The sequence below is a fragment of the Euprymna scolopes genome, chromosome 32 (genome assembly GCF_053919585.1).
Source record: "Euprymna scolopes isolate OS-2025 chromosome 32, ASM5391958v1, whole genome shotgun sequence".
NCBI lineage: Eukaryota > Metazoa > Mollusca > Cephalopoda > Sepiida > Sepiolidae > Euprymna > Euprymna scolopes.
The window spans coordinates 57,386,155-57,406,539 of record NC_136513.1 but is presented as its reverse complement, the minus strand read 5'-3'; the positions used below and the strand labels follow the sequence as shown (position 1 = coordinate 57,406,539).

Sequence of the window (20,385 nt, the reverse complement as noted above, 5' to 3'; positions counted from 1 at the left end):
CTGAGCAGCGGCTTGGTTCCCACCAGTTCTGGCAAATAGAAAATAGGATCTTGAACAGAAGTGTGCGTTCTATGCCAACTATCATCAATGGATCTGAGGTCATCTCGTCAGCATCATACAAGGCCAGACTATTTGCCAAGAACTTTTCAGCTAATTTTACCCTATGCGACAATGACCATCAACTCCCTGTGTTTCCTCCTATAAGAGACAACACGCTATGCAACATACAAATATATGTGCGTGAGATCGCCAAGCTAATCAAGAACCTTGATTCCAGTAAAGCAACTGGCCCTGATGGCATTCCAGTTATAGTGCTGAAAAAGCTCCAACCTGAACTTGCCCCCATACTTACAAAACTGTTTAAGCGTTGCCTTCAGGAGAAGTGCTTTCCAACACCCTGGAAAAACTCATCAGTATGCCCTGTATTTAAGAATTCAGGTGATAAGTCATCTCCCTCTCAGTACAGACCAATAAGTCTCCTATGTGTCGTGAGTAAGTTGTTGGAATCCATATTAAATAAAGAAGTAGTCAACCACCTCAACAGAAACAACCTTCTTAGTGACATGCAATATGGTTTCCGTTCTGCAAGATCTACAGCAGATGTGCTAACGGTTATATCACACAGGATTAGTGAATCTCTTGACAAAGGTTTCCTTTCCAGGGCAATTGCTCTTGACATATCGAAGGCGTTCGATAAGGTATGGCATAAGGGTCTACTTCACAAGATTTCCAGCTACGGTATAACTGGAAATGTTTTCTCAATCATTAAATCATTTCTCTCCGATAGGTTCATAAGAGTAGTGGTTGATGGGCAGAAATCAGAGGCCCACAGTATTAATGCTGGAGTCCATCCTGGGCTCAACTCTCTTCCTGATCTACATCAATGATTTCCAAAAACACATACTTAAATCATTCGTTGACATCTATGCTGATGACACGACCATCTACGGCAACATATCAAAGGCCGTAAATGACAAAGTTCTCTCTAATTCTCTCTCCTCTGATCTTGAGCACGTGGTACAATAGGAGAAGAGGTGGCTGGTCACTTTTAATGCATCAAAAACCAAGCTTCTATCTTTGCAACATCAACGCTCTGATACCATCTGGCAACAATTGAAATGGATGGCTCTCGTCTTGGAGAGGCTCCATGTTTTGACAAGCTTCTGGGTTTGACCTTTAATCCTGATCTGAAATGGAACACGTACATCAAATGTGTTGCCAGGGACGCTGGGAAAATGGTGGGATCCTTCTACCGCTCCAGAAGATATCTCACTACTGATGCAATTCTCTATCTATATAAAAGCCAAGTACGTCCAAGGATGGAGTACTGCTGCCACATCTAGACAGGAGCTGCTAAAAACAGCCTATCCTGCCTTGACAGAGTACAAAATAGACTTAGTGGTTTAGTAGAGGATCCCCTTTTCTCTTCCCTGTAACCTCTCTCCCACAGAAGAGACGTTGCAGGTCTGTCTTTGTTTTATTGCTATTTTCATGGCAGGTGCTCGTCTGAGCTCCAATCCCTCTCCCTCCTCGCCAATCTTTCACGAGAAACATCCGTCTGGCTGAAACTACTGTCAATAATTGTCCCCACTCTTTATCTGTGTCTTAATCCAAACGTAGATTCCATGAGCAAAGCTTCTTTCTTAGAACTGCACGCCAGTGGAACTCTCTGCCGCTTGCCTGTTTCCCACCTGACTACAACGTGGACGTCTCCAAGTCCAACATAAACAAACTCCTGACAAACCGCCCCCTTAAGTAAGAAACTCTATCAAAACCCCCAATACTAATGATTACTACAATACTATCTCATTGATTACTGTATACGCAATAACCCTTATCCCTGAGTGGCCTTCGAGCCTTGATAAGTGATGACCCCCATGTAAAAAAAAGTACCTTATTACTTTACTCCCACATCACTGTCAGATTTAACAATTCCGTTATCTAATTAAGTAGCTGTAGAGACTGCATAGTCATAGTGAATGATGTATGGTTTATTTCCAACAATTTGTTCTGGCATATATTCACAGCACTTGTATGGAATATTGCTATCACATTTGGGCTGGTGCATCTGCTACTAGTCTCTCGCTCCTAGACATGGTTCAAAAGAGAGTCGCCAATATGATAGGCCCTGAACTGGCATCTAAGCTTCAGCCTCTGTCCCATCGAGGAAATGTTGCACCCCTCTCCCTGTTCTACAAGTATTTTAATAGTGAATGCTCTAATGAACTGCAAGCACTTGTGCCCCCACGACGTAAACATCATCGATAAACCCGACAGGCAGCTAAATCCCACCCCCACACAGTAGAGATCCTTAGATGTGAAAGATCTTTCTACTCCAGTAGTTTCTTCCCTAGAACCGATAGACTTTGGAATTCCATTCCAGGTCCCTGCTTCCCCAACTATATTGACGTGCAGAAGTTCAAATGTAACGTGAACCGATATCTTGCTGCCCAAATCCCTACATAGTACCCCAGTAGTTGTTGCCCCTGATAGTAACTCCCTACACCAAAGTGGCAATGTGTCTTGCTTGGGGTGAAAATGTAATAATAATAAAAAAGGACTTAATGCATATGTGGTTTTGTCTTTATCTGCGTCGAAGTGATTAAAGTGTTTTGTAGCCCAGTTTACTTTTTTGCTCTTAAACTCTTGTTGAATCATGGACACTAAAAGCAAATCCACAAAGAAAAATCAAAGCAGTTGAAATAGAGAAGTATTCGACGTTTTATACATGGATCACAAATGAATCCGTGCGTAGGACTGTCATCATTTTGAAGAACTGTTAACTATCGCAAAAAAAAAAAAAGAAAAAAAAAGAGTAGTCTAACGAAGACAGTTCTCCAGGGAATAGTGTATGATAAAAGGAGAATGGGCAAGCAGAGAAAAAGATGGACAAACAACACTGTGGAATGGACGGGGGAGAGTTTTGCCACAATACAAACCCTTGACTACGGCTGACAGACGCAACATTCAGTAATGCAGCGACTCCACGACCTGGACAGTTAAAGAACTCGCGAATAGTAAGGTTTAAGAATCTCGTATACCTTTCTCAGCCACTATATATATAAGCGTGAATCTTGCATATCTTTCTTTCCCCTAGCCTAGTTATCTATATAGGGCAGGGAACATCGTTAACTCTTTCTTCTCTTAGAGTAGTTAGTGTTCGGTATAAAACTAAACTGTCTCAGAACTGCCTTTATGGAAATCGCCCCAGACAAGGCATGAAGCCATTTAATGTAAGGAGATAACAAGAACGAAAGGTGATTATCGAAAAGACAGGAGATGCCTTTTGATCTTACTTTTGAATAGACCAAGGTTATAGGCAGGAGGAAAAAATCAGCAGGAAGAGAGTTTTACAAGCCTACGGTTCTTGAAATAGGAAACTGTATTACAATGAGGTATTAAAACAGTGAATTGACAGAGACCACTAGATCAACGAGCTAAACGAGCTGGTAAAAGCGAAGCCGGGAACAGATCAGACAATTCTGAAGCACATATGCCATAATAGTTTTGATAGAAAAGATTGATATCATACATCACATGTGTGAGAGAGAAGAAGAAATACTAGGACCAATAAAATTGCAGATACGTTTCTCCATCTTATAAAAAAACCCCACATATTGGACAGAGGTTCATCAGCCCCAATATGACAATACTTCATACATGATTCTGATAGTAGGAATAGAGAATAACAGCAGGTGCAAGACAGTATTTAAATCGATAAAGAGAACCTACTTTACGAGAAGCATAAAGAGCAGTGGATCTAATATATGAACTACAATAAAGATTTGATGAGAAAGAAATACAAAGAAGTTTCAGGGTCGAAAGTTACGGACAGTCGTCATACTAGCAAGCCGAGGTTCTGTCTAGGCAACCTTCTATAAACCTATAAACGCATCTTAACCACTGTATCTTTCTTTGTCGGAATGAGATATAGGTCAGATCGGTCATAGAAGGTACCTAACAGGTATTACGTCCTTAAAAAATTTGGGCTGGTGGATCTCCTGCTAGTCTCTTCCTCTTAGACAGAGTTCAAAAGAGAGTCGCCAATCTAATAGGTCATGCACTACAGCTAGGCTTCAACCGTTGTCTCATCGACGAAATGTTGCATTCCTCTGCCTATTTTACAAGTATTTTAATGTTGGATGCTCCGACACACTATACACCCTTGTGCCCCCCTTCGACGGAAATACAGCTGACAATCCCGAGAAGCAGCAAAACACCACCTCTTCACAGTAGAAATCCCTAGATATAAGAAAGCCTTCTACTTTAATATTTTCTTTCCTACTACTGCTAGACTTTGGAATTCCCTTCCGAGTTCCTGCTTCCCTGACTGTACTGACACGCAGAAGTTCAAGTGTAATGTAAACAGATATCTTACTGCTCAACTCCCTAATAGTACCCATACAAATTATGTCCCAGATAGCCCCCTACATCAAAGTAGCACTGTGCCTTGTTTGGGGTGAAAATGCAATTAAAAATGTTGGAGCTGATTTAGTGCCATCGCCTAAAATTATGGCATAATGATAAAGAGGGATCCCCAACTCCCTACACTTGAGGGATTTATTCCCAATTCGCCATGTACTTGAATGGAGATAAATATCTTTTAACATATGCTATTACAGATAGGACGATTTCAGAGCGTGTCATAAATCAAATTATTATCTGACCTGGCGATTGACAGATTATGAAATTGGTTTCTCGGCTGAAAAGTTGAAGACTGTGAACTTATTGAACTTATCAGAGACATGTTAAACTGAAAACACTGGCAAATATTGTATTCTTTGCTTTTGTCCTTTTCCGGCTGATGGGTATTATTGCATATCTATCTATCTATCTATCTATCTATCTCTTTTGCTCACTCTCAGTTAGGATCCGATTTTGTTCAGCGACGCACAGGTCGGTCCATTGTCCGATTTCTCGAATTAAAGAAAACGCACTTTCTTCAAATTGAAATAAATGAATTTCTATTTTTATACGCGTAATGTCAAATAATGTCTAGTTTTATAATGTCAAAATGTGTTAGTCGCTTATTTTATACAAGCGTTCAGTTCCAGCACATACATCTTGCAGTAATGATGCCGAAATCATCTGGCATCAATTGAAATGTATAGCTCTCGTCTTGGGAGGTTCAAGCTTCTAGACTTAACATTTACTCTTGATCTGAAATGGAGCACATACATAAAATCCGTTGCCAAGGCCGCTGGAAAAATAGTAGGACCTTTCTACCGATCCAGTATATATTTCACCCCTGATGCAATTCTCTACCGATATAAAAGCCAGTTACGGCCAATTATGGAGTACTGTTGCCACATCTGGGCAGGAGCTGCTAGAAGCAGCTTATCATGCCTTGATAGAGTTCAAAATAGACTTCGTAGCTTAGTGGAGGTGCTCTTTTCTCTTCAACGCAACCCCTTTCTTACAGAAGAGATGTCGTGAGTCTGTCTCTGCTTTATCCTTATTTTCATGGCAAGTACTCATCTGAGCTTCAATCTATGCCCCCCCCTCGCCAAACTTTCACGAAAAAAACTCGTCTAGCCAAAACCACTATCAATAATTTCCCACCCTCTTTATCTGTACCTAAACCTGAACGTAAATTTCATGAACAAAGCTTCTTTCTTAGAAGTGCACGCCTGTGGAACTCTCTTCTGTTTGCCTGCTTTCCAGCTGACTACAATTTGATTGTCTTCAAGTCCAACGTAAACAAGTTCTTGATGAACTATCCCCCTAAGTAATCCAATTTACAAAATTTCCACTATTTATGTGTACCCATTAACCCTTATCCTCGAGTGGCCTACGGGCCTTGATAAGTGGTGACTCCTTTGTAAAAAACAAAAAAAAAACATGAAGCAGACGTAGACACAAACATATCTGTCACTTGATGTAAGGGATGGTTTATCGTCTATGTTTTATCGTTCCCCTCCCTCAGGGATCGGGTCACTGTACACAGGATGTAACAGACATAACAGAAACTTCCTCAGGGCACGGACACACTGTTATACTCGCCCGTAAATGCTCGCGGGGAATGCACACGGCATCGTGTGTGGCTACGTCTTACCAGACCATCGTTCGGCATTTCTCGGAAGAATTAGTTCTCACTTGGTCTTGAGACGTAAGTAAATAAGAACTGCCTCGAAACACCCAGGACAGGTTAGAGTTAAATAAATGTTATTGATGGAACGATTTCCATAAAAGACCAATTTACTGGTCTTATATGAATAATAATTGTGATAAAACAATTTTGTTGCTCAACGTGTGATACATATTTGAGAACGCAATAATCATTATTTCCTTATATAATACCGAATCAAGTGATTGAAAAAAAATGTTTAATGCTTCAAGTTTTATTTATATTTTTAAATATTTATTCATTTGATCGTTTTAAGCCATATAAATCTCTTTCGGGATATTTAATGCCAAAGCTGGCTATTTTCGTAAAAAGTTTTTATGCTTCAAAGTTTTTCATATCTTCAAATATGTATTTATTGTGTTTCCTTTCGTTTGTAAAGGAAAATTATTTTTTTGTTTTGGGTTTTGCAGAACATAATTGAGTTTTACAAAGAGAAAGGGGGGACAATAATATCAATGTTGAATGCATTTTAGGTCAAGAAGTATCTTTTGACTCTGGGGTTGTAGTATGTGTCAGAGTCTATCTATGTTTTAAATAGAATCTCTTGTAAGTATGGCATCACTTTGCAGTCTGTTGTATACCAATACATCTATGTCCTGAATCAATAATTGAAGAAGACACATTTTAAAATATCAAGAACTTGAAACATTATTTTTTACTCTTCTTAACCTCAAACAAGTCATATATATGTAAAACAATATTTTACCTACATCTCTTCCTTCCAAAAAAAAAAAACCTTGGAAGGAAGAGATAGAGGTAAAATATTTTCTCATAATTTTCCTCAAGAGAGAAATTGATTCCATATTGTTCATTGTAAGTGTTTTTTTTTTCAAAACGTCTGATGATAGGCGGTTCTTGTGAAAATTTTCGAACGATATAGGATTTGAATTTGTCCAAATGGTCTTGAAACAACAATTGTAACGAACGATGAAATACACTATTTGTTGCTATCAATCCATTCTTTGATGTCTTGATTTTGTTAAAACAATATATATATATATATATATATATATATATATATGATTAGTTTTTTTTTGAAAAAGAAATCTAGCAGAGTGCTCAATTAAAAGGAAAATCCGAAAAATAAGAGCGTATTTATATTTTAAAACGGTCCTAATTATTGGGCTTGAAACCGACGTTACCAATGACTTATCCCATCTAACAACTTTCTGTACACAAAATACAATATATATATATATGTATATATATATATATATATATATATATATATATATATATATATATATATATATATGAACTAGACTTCTAACAATGTATATATAGAGAGAGAAGGAGAGAGAGAGGGGGGGAATAGAGAGTGAGGAAAGAGAGAGAGAGAGAGGGGAGGGAAGCAACGTTTTATCTATGAGAAAGAGGATGTAAGGAACAGAAGAAATAATCCCTAACTACATTTCCGTGTTGATTTTAAACTTAAGGAAACGAGGAGTGTTCTGACCAGCGCCACTTCAGATGTGACAGCATTAATTTATCTTTAGAAACATAAGTAGATTTCAAGAATATAAAAAATGATATCATATCCATGATGTTAACTCGAACGTCAGCTAGTTAAAAAACAAACAAACAAACAAACAAACAAAAAACAACAAACATATTTCACAATATACCTGGAACTTGGAATATCAAGGATTTCCCAGGTGATGACGGTAAACAGGGGAGTCCAGCAGATAAAGAACTCCAGGACGACGACAAAAAGCATTTTGACGACACGTTTCTTGTTTTGCAGCGAGCGTTCCTGTTGAACTTGTTGGAACGGCATAGTTTCCATGGTCGACGATTTGATGGTACGTCGGAAAAACGGCACAGACCGATTCTCGCTGTTGTAGTTGTTCTTTTTCAGCTTCTGCCCCTTCTCGCCGCCGAAGCCGGTGGTCGTATCCGAAGCATCTTTACTCAGTTTTAAGCTCATCTCGTTCGAGCCGCGTTTGCATCGACCTTTCGAACCTAAAAGAGTAACATCAAAGATTATTCAAATAAAACAAAAAACTTAGATAATCAACATAAAAGTAGATTAAAAAAAATAGAAATCGCTTCAGACAAGGCATGAAGCCATTTGATATAAGAACCTACAAATACTACTTCAAGGTCTAAAACGAGACAAAGAGAAGTATGAAATGAATAGATTCCCTCTCGGAAAACAGCAATTCTTCCCCCTTTGTTATCAAGGCCAAAATCCACTCGAAGATTTGGCTTAGTAAAATAGATAGATTAACAGTTGCATGAGGAATAAGATTATGAATGCAATGAAAAAAAAATGAATAAAGTTTAATTACGTATGAAAACGGCTGATGACAATATTTGTTGTATCATTGCATTCGAAGACGACCATATTTTAGCGTCCAGGGAAGAAATCTTGTGGTAATGTGGTACACAGGTGGCAATTTTTTGGAAATTACACCTGCCGCTAAGCACACGAAGGAAAAATAGTCCATTTCGATTGTGTATCAAGTAATTGTTTTACAACGAGGAACCAGAAATTAGAGCTCAGTCGAATCTTCCAATTAAATAACGATGGAGTAAAGAAAGCCTCGCTGCGTCTTTGCTATTTGAAAGCGGCTGTAAAAACAGAAACGATCTTCGTATTATTTGGATTATATATTGTTCTCATCTTGAGTGTAATTTTTACAACGTTTCGATCGATGTAACCCCCAAGACCTTCTTCAGTTATATCTTGTCAAATAATTAACTACTACTACTACTACTACTACTACTACTACTACTACTAATAATAATAATAATAATAATGGCTATTTAATTATTATTATGGGACGAAGTAAAAGTTATAGACAGGGAAGAACGGTGGAGAGTAAGACGACTCAAAGACGCAGCATATATGCTAAAAGATAACCAACAAGAGCTAGTATAGAATTTAATATAATATGGGGACCGTTAATTTTAAATAACAGCTAATATATACAAGTAATAAATAAAAGCAATAACACACACACACACACACATATATATATATAAAGAGAGAGAGAGAGAGAGAGAGAGAGAGAGAGAGAGAGAGAAGACAAAAAGAAACTCTGCAGCAACAAATGGAGCTTAAAACCTGTTTAAAGTATCCACCTTTTAGCTTCGCTAATCGTAAAATATCCACCTTTTAGCATTTCTAATCATAATTGTTGTTGTTCCTAGGTTATATCACGTAACATTTAGTCCATATACGTAGATAGAGTCTCTTTTAGTGATCGTCAGGAGCATATTAATCTCCACCTTTCTGGTTTATCCATTCGAGAAATCGGCCACAGAATGAAATGCGATGAGAAAACGGCACGAATGACTGTGCAAAAGCACCGAAACACCGGTAGTGTTTGTTATGCCCTTAAATCTGGTCATCTTAAAGTTACTTCTTACAGGGAAGACAATGTTATCAAGATCCTCAGCCTCAGAATCAGATTTGAAACGGCCTCCCAAATCCAACAACAGCGTAATCTTGTTAAAAAGTACTCTCTTTCTACAGTTAAGAACAGATTGAAGGAATTTAATTTTCGAGGTTGTGTTCCAAGAAGCAAACCAATTATTTCTTTAAAGAACAGAAAGCGCCGTCTAGACCTTGTCAGATGCGATGAAAATGATGACTCTTCATATTGGTCGAAAGTGATTTTTAGTAACGGAAGCAAGTTCAATAGGCTAGGTAGTGATGGTAGGCAGTACGTTCGTGGAAGGAAGGGCGAAGAATTTAAGCCTAGATGCACAATGTCAACGTTGCAAGGTGGTGAAACTTCAGTTTTGGTGTGGAGCGTTATTGACGCCAATGGTCCAGGGGCTATAGGTCGCTTGCAAGGTAGAATTAATTAGATCAAATACATTAATATGTTGACTGAGCATTTTTTCCCTACTTTAGCCAGAATGTGGATGATAATCCCATCTTTATGTAGGATAATGCTCTCATTCACAGAGGTCGCTTGAAGAGCATGATATTCCGTATTTGGATTGGGCCGCAAAATCTCAAGGCCTGAATCCTATCAAAAGCATATAGCATTTTATCAAGCAACAGCTACGCAATGATAAAATTTCAAATCTAAGAGAACTTTGGACAAAAATGAAAGAGAATTACAGAGAAGGTATTATCGCAGACTAATTCAAGAGAATGCCCCAAAATTTGCAGGTTGTCAAATTGCAGAAGGACTATGCTACTTAATTTTAACTAGTAAATTGTGTTTCTGTTATATTTGTGTTGCATTAATCTTCTAAAGTTACATTTAAATAACAATTTTCCATTGTGCAGTGTTTCTTTTTGCCTTCTTGATTTAAAGTTAATTTTTGAATTTAATTTATATGAACACATATTTCAATTAAAAGTAAAATATAAACAAGTAAAATTATAGAGAAATAAAAGGCGAATCAAGTGAGGTATAGGTTGTTTAAACGGTTACAATTAATTTAGCTTAAATTTACGGTTTTTGAAAAACATGACAAGTGCGGGCTTTCTTTTTGGCGACACTGTACATATATATACATTATATATATGACTTAATTTAAAAGAAAATTTAAATTTTAACGGTTGTCTAAATTAATTTCTTGAATTATTTTGGATAGGTATGTGAAAGAAACATTTTCCTTGTTTAATTAAATTGAAGGGATAGAAGATTAAAGTGGATTCAATTAAACGATGTACTGATTTGTTTTGTATCGTTTTAAAGATAGTTGCAGTCTCAAAGTTTAACTAGTGATCATGTTCCATAATGTGTGTTAAGGATGTTACCAGTTTTTATATCTCTCTTATGTTCGTAGATTCTCTTATCTAGGTTACATTGTGTTTCATCTATATATATATATATATATATATATATATATATATATATATATTTCCACAGCCACGACAGGGTGTGGAATATACACCTGCTTTGATATTTGAATTAGTGTTAGATTTAGGCATATGGTTCAGTAATAAATTCTTCAAGAATCAAAAACTTAATCCATAAATCTAAATCTTTTTTTCGTAACTTTTGAAATCATTAGTATATATAAGATAATTTTCAATAGATACATGGTTCTATAATTGTAAGGTTACACACGTTTACACACGACCCAACGCATTGCAGACTCTGTCGCACAAGAAACCACGAAAAGTTATAACTTAACTCATTTTTTCCGTAGAAAATTGGCTCAATAATAATATATTACAAAATCTGCATAGATTAAAATATAATATTTAAGCGTATTTTACGATTGATTTTTGTGTCGCGTTTTTTTTAAACAGATCATTTTTAATGAATAAATAAATTATTAATTAATGAACTTTTATTGTAAATTTTTCTAATTTGTATCATCCATCCCGCACACAATATCTGATTAGCACTCTCACTCGACACTAGCGCACAAGAACATGTATTTGGTGACTTTAATGTTCACCACAAAAACTGGCTTGGATTCTCTACTCACACAGATGCAGCGGGCAGCACTTCGCTATATCTCACTCCCTATCACAAATGGTTACGTTTCCAACCCGTTTCCCTGACCAGCAAGAACAACGCGCATCACTTCTAGATCTGTTTCTGACCACAGTTCCCGAGGAATGTATAACAAATGCTGACAGCCCACTCGGAAATGCTGATAATGCAGTGATAATGGTCGAAATCGCCCTAAACTCCAGACCCAAAACTGAAGAGCCAGTGCTCAAAACAACGAGATATTATAAAAAGGCTCACTGGGAAGCCATCAGAGATCTTATCAGAGATGCCCCATGGGGAAATATTTTTTCTCTTCCTGCTGAGCAGTGCGCAAATGAGACCACTGAATGGTTCAAGACAGCAATTGAAGCACATGTTCCCATGCGGAAATTTTATAGCAAGCCCCACTCTCCCCAATGGTTTACTTCTACTTGCGCAACTGCCATTGCTCAAAGGCAGCATGCATACCGCAGATTTAACCGACATAAGTCCAGTTCAAACAGAACTAAGTATATAGGAGCTAGAAGTAACGTTAAGAAAGAAATAGCGACAGCCATGGGAGAATTTACTGAAACCACTAAAAAGCGCATCGAAGCACAAAAATTAGAAACTCGTGACTTCTGGAAAATCTACAACAGTGTAGTAAATAATGGGCAATCAACAATTCCTCCACTAACCAACAATCGCGAGGTTGTTTGCTCAGCAACCAACAAGGCTAATATGTTTGCCAGCCGGTTTGCCTCGAACTCCACACAGGACCCTTCCAACCACCCTCTACCTGACTTTTCTTTGCGGACAGACGCCACGCTAGACGATCTACAAATCATCCCTGCTCAGGTACATGCTATCATAAAAACCTTGACACTTCAACGGCATGTGGACCTGATCTGTGCTATTAAAAAAGTGCTAAGCCGAAGTAGCTCCAGTTCTCTCCAAACTCTACAACAAATGCCTTAATGAATCATGCTTTCCGGGCTGTTGGAAAACTGCTCCTGTGGTACCAGTATTCAAGAATTCTGGCGAAAAAACTGACCCATCAAATTATCGCCCCATTAGCCTCCTCCCACTTTTCACCAAAATATTTGAGACCATAATTAACCATGCTCTAGTCCGTCACCTTACAGATGCTAAACTTCTGACTGACAAACAATATGGATTTAGACAAGCCCGTTCCACAGCAGACATCCTCACTGTAATCTATGAACGTATATACCGTTCACTGGACAAAGCAGGGGAGGGCAGAGCGGTAGCTCTAGATATATCTAAGGCTTTTGACAGGATATGGCATGAGGGTCTCCCCAGGAAAATTAAATCATACGGTATCACTGGTAGAATACTTAACATAATTAAATCCTTCTTAGATAAGAGAAAAATTCAGGTTGTCCTCGACGGTCGTACATCTAAACAGTGTGATATAAATGCGGGAGTGCCTTAGGGGTCTATCCTTGGACCTCTATTGTTCCTAATATTTATTAATGACCTCCCCGACAAAACTGCCTCTGAGATGGGTATATATGCTGATGACACCACACTCTATAAGAGGCGTAACAGGAAAACAAATGAACACATAACTAAAGAAATGGCAAAAACACTAGAGGATGACCTCCAATCTGTAGTGGAATAGTGACAAAAATGGATGATCACGTTCACTGCTGCCAAGACTAAACTTGTTTCCTTCAATAATTACAGGAAACCTTCTCTGCCACCAATAGCAATGGCCAGTGACTACCTGTCTGAGAGTACGTCTTTCAAACTGCTTGGTCTAATGTTCACAGGAAAAATTATTTGGAACAATTATATTGAAAACATTTCCAGGGCCGCTGCGAAGAAAGTAGGCTCTCTCTACCGTGCTAGAAAACTACTGACACCTGAAAGTATCCTGTACCTCTATAAGGCAACCATTCGCCCATGTATGGAGTATTGTTGTCATATTTGTGCTGGTGCATCTGCTGCTAGCCTCTCGATCCTAGACAAGGTTCAAAAGAGAGTCGCCAATCTGATAGACCCTGAACTGCCATCTAAGCTTCATCCTCTGTCCCATCGACGAAACGTTGCATCCCTCTGCCTGTTCTACAAGTATTTTAATGGTGAACGTTCTGACGAACTGCAGACACTTGTGCCCCCCGACATAGACACCCTCAACAAACCCGACAGGCAGCTAAATCCCACCCTAACACAGTAGAGATACCTAGATGTAGAAGATCTTTCTACTCCAGTAGTTTCTTCCCCAGAACCGCTAGACTCTGGAATTTCATTTCAGGTCCCTGTTTCCCCAACTGTACTGACATGCAGAATTTCAAGTATAACGTGAACCGACATCTTGCTGCCCAAATCCCAACATAGTGCCCCAGTAGCTGCTGCCCCTGATAGTAACCCCTTACACCACAGTGACAATGTGCCTTGTCTTGGGTGAAAATGTAATAAAAAAAGATAATAAAAATCCTTTGAAAACATGAACACACTTTGTGGTTGCAATTTCTCCCAGATGAATTAAAAAAAATTGTAAAATTTAAACAAGTTTTAATTTAGAATTCTGTTTACATTTAAAAGGAAAGGTTGATGAACAATGAAAAAAAATCCCCCAAGAAATTAAATCTTTTTCTTTTTTGGCAATTCCAATATTGTTTTGCTTTTCCACTTCCATCTGATTTTTTCCTTCCACTAATTCCAAACGAATTAAAAATCATTTGCTGAACATCGTTCATTTAAAGAACAACAAAAACTATACATAAAAGACAAAAACTAAATGATTTAAGATGCGTCCAAAAAGCTCCATAACACTCTATCATATAATCAGAGATTTTGTCCGTCGCAATTTTCTCGTCCATCGCAATCTTTTAAACGTATTAAATACATTGCGAAATTTGTCTCACTTCGAATTATTAACGATCTTAACGACTTTTAAAAGTAGACTAGCTGGCAGCCCGGCGTTGCCCGGTTGTACAATACCTTTAAACATGATATTTTAATTTATGCAGATTGCATATGTTTTATTTTATAATCAATCCTCTACTGATGATTATATATTACGAGGAATAATTTGCCCGGTGGACTAATTTGCAAAAATAAATAAATAAATAAATAAATAAATAAATAATAATAATAATAATAATAATAATAATGATAATAATAATAATAATAATAACAATAATAATAATGTCGTTCATCAAATTCCTTCTGTTTTTGTTTACAACATCACATTAGTTGATATTTGTATTTGACGATGAATGCCCTGCAAAAGTCAATTCTGATTAATGTTTAGTTTTAAAATATGCAAACGAAGAAATGATTTGCGGCGATTTTAAATGGTACTTCTTCTTTTATAGTAAATTGAACACATTAATAAGAAAAAATAAAATAAAATGGTGAGGCACACTCGAGTTAGAACAGGGGATCATTCGATCTGTAGTCGAATGCTCTACCACTAAGCTGTCTCTTCGGATGCCAGTAAACCTGTTTTTTCTTTAGAATAAATTATTTGCTGAGATTTTATTATCTCCCTTGGACGGTTTAACATAAATGTAATGTAAAATTTATTTTTTATCTACAAGAGAGAAAATAAATTTTTGTAAGATCGGATTTTTTCGATTTTCGATACTTATTGAATGAATTTCTGTTCCAAATTTATCTAAGAACACTACCAGACATATTAATTATCTTTGTGTGAAATTTGCAAAAGACTGACTCATCCGTTCTGGAACCTATTAGGAAGGAACTCTCATACACACACAAAGCGACTTTTATATAATAGTAGAGATAATTAATTACATAACTAATAAATAATTCCCAACAAAAAAAGCGGGTGCCATGACAAATCAAAACCGAAACTTTAATATCTTCAGTCTGACGTTCTGCCAACTGAGTTATTTTGACTTTTTTTCATAAATATATATTTCCTAATAAAATAATTATAACTTTGGCGTGACGTAATTTGTTTTTAACAATTTGCTTAATTATTGACAAATAATAATTTGCTTAATTAATTTAACAATTTGCTTAATTATTGATAAATGAATAAATGATAAGACTAAACTGTTTTATTTAAATTCTGAATTAAAACAAAATAATTTTAGAAAAAGTTTAATAAATAATTAAACATTTTTAATTGGAATTATAGAATGGTTTAATTTTATTATTAATCAAATATAATTATATTAAAAAGTAAAAAATAATAAATTTAAACAACTTTTTATAAATGACAAAATGAAAATTAAGCCAAGCTAAGCGGCCTTAAATAATTGGAGATGTTTTTGGTAATACCGGTTCGAAATTTCCAGTTTCAGATACGGTCGCCATAATATAGTAGATACTTTCTATTTTACTGGCGAATCACTTTTTAGAGGCGTCCAAGTATTTACAATAAGAGACTTTGTTGGTCGCTCATATGTGACGCGTTTTTACTATACGGTTAGCATTGATCAAGGTCATGAGATGAGATGGAAAATTGCCAGCCGATAGATGAGAAACAATCAATGCAATAAACTAAGTTTGACTAATTATATGAAAACAACCTTTTCTCGCTAAATAGATATTAGAAGGCTGTGAATGAAGGTCAATCACACTACGAATAAAGAATCTCATCAATGTCAAAGAATAAGCTTTTCAAAGAAGTTGCTTTTTCCTGGAAGTAATATTTTTTTTTTCGGAGTGATGTTTTCTAAGAGTAATGCCTTCCTCTCTCAGTAGAATTCACTTTTTTGAGTAATGTTCTTGCTTTCACTGTGAAATTCCTTTCTTAGAGCAATCAATTCTGGGATCAATGTATTCTAAAAGCAATGTATTCTGGCTATCTATGGTACATTTTAAAAGCAGTTGATCTATGTTAAAAAATATAGAAAATCTAAAGATATATGAATCAAAATTTGATCCGGCATTAAATTATATGGAAAAAGTTGATACATTGTAAAACAAACAAACAAACAAACAACAGACTAACGAAGACCTTTTTTCAAACTTAAATCTTACAAACTGTAAACGATGAGACTACACACTTGAATGTGACAAACCAACGAAATTTTATTTCAAACATGAGCATTACAGGCCGAAGAAAATTCTATGCGTGACACACTAAAGAAAATCGCATTAAAATAACTAAATACTCCAATCAACCCTACTCAAATTGTTAGCTTCTATTTAAGTCTATCGTCACGTGTTACATAGTCGGTCTATATAACAATAGACAGTCTGCCGTGTTAAACGTATGCATTATTTTCAGTTGCACTTTTTTCCAATTGCTTGCGGATATATGTTTTTAATAACAACCGACTCACTCCAATTTATAAAAAACAACTCTTTATTTATTTCAACTGTCATTGCTGACAAGTAGCTTACGGCAAAACCAGACGGAGTGGAGACAGGTGTAAGGGTGTTGTGTGACGGTGGCAGCGAAGAGAATGTGTCAGCGCGTCTCGCGTGTCCTTTTTAAGTCTCTCTTCTCTTATTGGCGTTGTGTGTGTTGTAGCGCAGGTTCGAATCGCGTCAAGGAAGCGTTCAACGAGAACCAATAGCAGTGTCAGAAACCAAAAATTAAAATGCGTGAAAAGAAATTGAATAATTCGACCTCCTATCTTTCCGAGCTTATAAATACTTGAAAAATGTAATTCAAACCCTAATTTGTTTTTCAATTAAAGGAGCAAAGACCAAATTTTAAAAGAATAACAGATTTAATAGCAAATTATGCGATATTTGTTTCTTAATCGTGTTTCTTTAAAAAGATTTAAAGAAAATCGACGAATTTTAACTTGCTTCGATAAATATATGCATATGTAAATAAAAAACACACTTACCTTTAAAAGATACTATTCATTGTTAAGAATTTATCCATATTTATATTTTAAATTCCATGTATTTTTTAAATAAAATAATTTTTTAAGCAACTATTTGAAAATACTGCCATTACGTAAGCATTGCTACGTTTTAGCGAAACGCCGGAAGTGGTGTTTATTCTTGTTTAGAAATACGGATGGACAGAAGGAAATACAAAGCCACACGTTTGCGTTAGCCGTCTAGCATTGTGCGTGAAGAAATATGTGTCTCTATAGATGAAAAATACTCACGTTTTACTTATAAGTTTTTGCCTTAAAAAAACAGTTGATGAATTTTTTTTCTTTTCTCAAAGAAATACATGAGTTTTTGATTTAATATATTTTATGTCTACTTTATGGAGTGTATTTTTTTAATATCTAAAAAAACATTGAATGAAATAGAAATAAGTTCGTAATCAAACAAAACTTTCTGTGCAGTATAAGGGCATTATAAGGTTTCACTTAAAAAAATCAACGTGGTTAAAAAAAGGTTTTAAACTTTGTACTTTACATGTATTTTTTTGTTTTAAATTAGCTTATTTATTGATCTTTTATTTTCAATTTGTGATATATAAATTTGAGATGAGAAAATTAATTATTTTCATTTTAATAGACGTTTCAAAATGGGGGGGGGTGAATTAAAAAAAAACCTTGGCTAGAATATTATATTCAATTTATTGGAAAGAGCATAAAATTTCACATTGAACCTGAAAATATCGTACAAATTGAAGCAATAGAAAAATTTTGATAGATTTTTAAAATGAAAAAATTGAAAAAAAATTAACTCGTAAAATTCAATTGATTTCATTACGTAAACAAAATGGCTGCATAAAGGTTCGCAGGCACTTTGTAAACACTGTTTTTTTTTTTAAATAAAACATAATATTTTGTTAAGCGACTTTAATAGTTTACTTTGGAAGTATATTCCATGAAGAAAATAAACAACCCACTTTAAAAAGAGAAATTACGAGTTTTCTTTTATATTTTATTCGCAGTTTTTTGTTAGGGGTGAAAAAAATTCCCCCAAAGTTCTGACATCCCTAGAGAATCAATGTTATATACTGCGGGTACATAAGATTGTATAAGTGATGTGTCCGTGTTTTCTATCTAATTATTTATGTATATAATGTATATATATTTATAAAAGTATCTCTATGATCGTCTAGGATGTTGAATATATATATATATATATATATATATATATATATATATATATATATTCATCCACATACAGTACTGTTTCGTTGTATCACAACTCACCAGTTCGGCTAGACATACACCTTTTCCCAGCCGTGGTTCGAACCTACAACCATCGCGTTGAAAATCGGCGGCTCTAACCATCGGACCAAAAATCAGTGCCCGTAAATAGTTCTCCTCAAATGCCTCTTAAATTAGCGTTTGCCCGTCGCAAAGTGCTCGAAGTGTCAGTGTCAAGTAGAAATAATATAAATAAACCAAAAACAAAAAGATATTGTAAAATTGGCAAATATTTAAATCATATTTTGTTTAATTTTTAGAATAATCAGAGCAGACAAAAATATATTCGATTGTGAATGGAGATGGGCATGAAAAGTGCTGCCCAATTTAATGCAATGCAACACTCTTATTTCTAAAGCTTTTTAACGGTTTAGGACTCAAGACTGTTAAACATTCTTTTTTTTTGCTATGGGAGATAAATATGGGGCGCGGGTATCTTTGCTAAGATATATATATATATATATATAGTCCTAACAATAGTCAAGCTCCGCTGAAGAGGGATAGGGCCCCGAAACACGCGTGTACATAGATTACTGTTTTAAAAAAGTAATAAATGAATAAATTTGTCCAAATAAAAAGAGGCCGACTTTCTAAGAAAACACCGGATCTCCAAGGTGAAGATGATAACCTTAATATCGTTTTTTTTTTACACGGTGGTCACCACTTATCAAGGCCCAGAAGCCACTCAGGGATAATAGTTCTTGCAAGTACATTACGTTAGTGTGGAGATTTGATGAAGTGTTTACTTAAGAGGGCGGTTCATTAGGAACTTGTTTACGTTGGACTTGAACACATTCAAGTTGTAGTCAGGTGGGAAGCAGGCAGACGGAACAGAGTTCCACAGGTGTGCAGTTCTAAGAAAGAAGCTTTGTTCATGGAATCCACGTTTTGATTTAGGCACAGATAAAGAGTGGGGGAAATTTTTCACAATGGATTCAGCTAGACGGGTGTTTTTCGTGAAAGATTGGCGAGGGGGGATCAGAGATTGGAGTTCAGACGAGCACCTGCCATGAAAATTGTATAAAAAAATATATGACGACCACTAACTCTAAATTTGTGAGTGGCAGAATAGGTCATCTGTTTACAGCCTTTGGGGAATTAAGCCTCACTACCTATTGACCGATATATGGTCATTTATTTATTTTTGTATTCAGTGTGTTTGTATAACATATTTTTAAATTAGAAAAAAGACTTAGCATATTAAAGTATATGAGTTGGTAGATGATTAAATTCTACTGCGTTTGGTATAAGTCTTTATTTTTTTTTACAATTTTCGAATGTTAACTTTTCTACACTTTAACCAAGTTGAAGCGACCGCTACATACGGTCAGAAGAAATCTTCGATAGGAACATTTTCGTAGCAATCACTGCTTTCAACGCCCACAAGTATCAGAACGCGTAAGCACGCAACATTGCGATTTGACCACGTGAACACATGGAACAAAGGGATTATGTTATGTTTCCGCGTGTAGTGTATACCAAACAAGCTGGAACGTTCGGGAACATCGTTATATAAGGATTAGCCACGAAAATCAAATCAGTTTATTCCAGTTTTGCTCTTACCTTCCCCAAGACTGTTTTCTCTCCAAAAATAATCGCATTGATGTCAAGCCACGTGTGACACCCTATTCATAGAAATCAGTAATTTTAGACTCCATGCTATTATTACGAAATCCTTATTGCATAATGAACACTCATTAAAAGAAAACACTTGCATTGGAATGACTTGAATTAATATTCCTAACACGTAAATAAATGTTATTATTTCGTATTGATATAGTGA

General features: G+C 35.9%; 1 protein-coding gene across 1 annotated transcript in view; it reads right to left on the bottom strand.

Moving 5' to 3' along the window:
* The window catches only part of LOC145256375 (cholecystokinin receptor-like), a 512,917-nt gene that overhangs the window by 21,226 nt on the left and 471,306 nt on the right, over window positions 1–20,385 (bottom strand). The window contains exon 3 of the mRNA XM_080115201.1: window positions 7,753–8,089. Coding sequence (XP_079971327.1) covers window positions 7,753–8,089 — 337 coding nt within the window. The remainder of the gene's footprint in view (window positions 1–7,752; window positions 8,090–20,385) is intronic.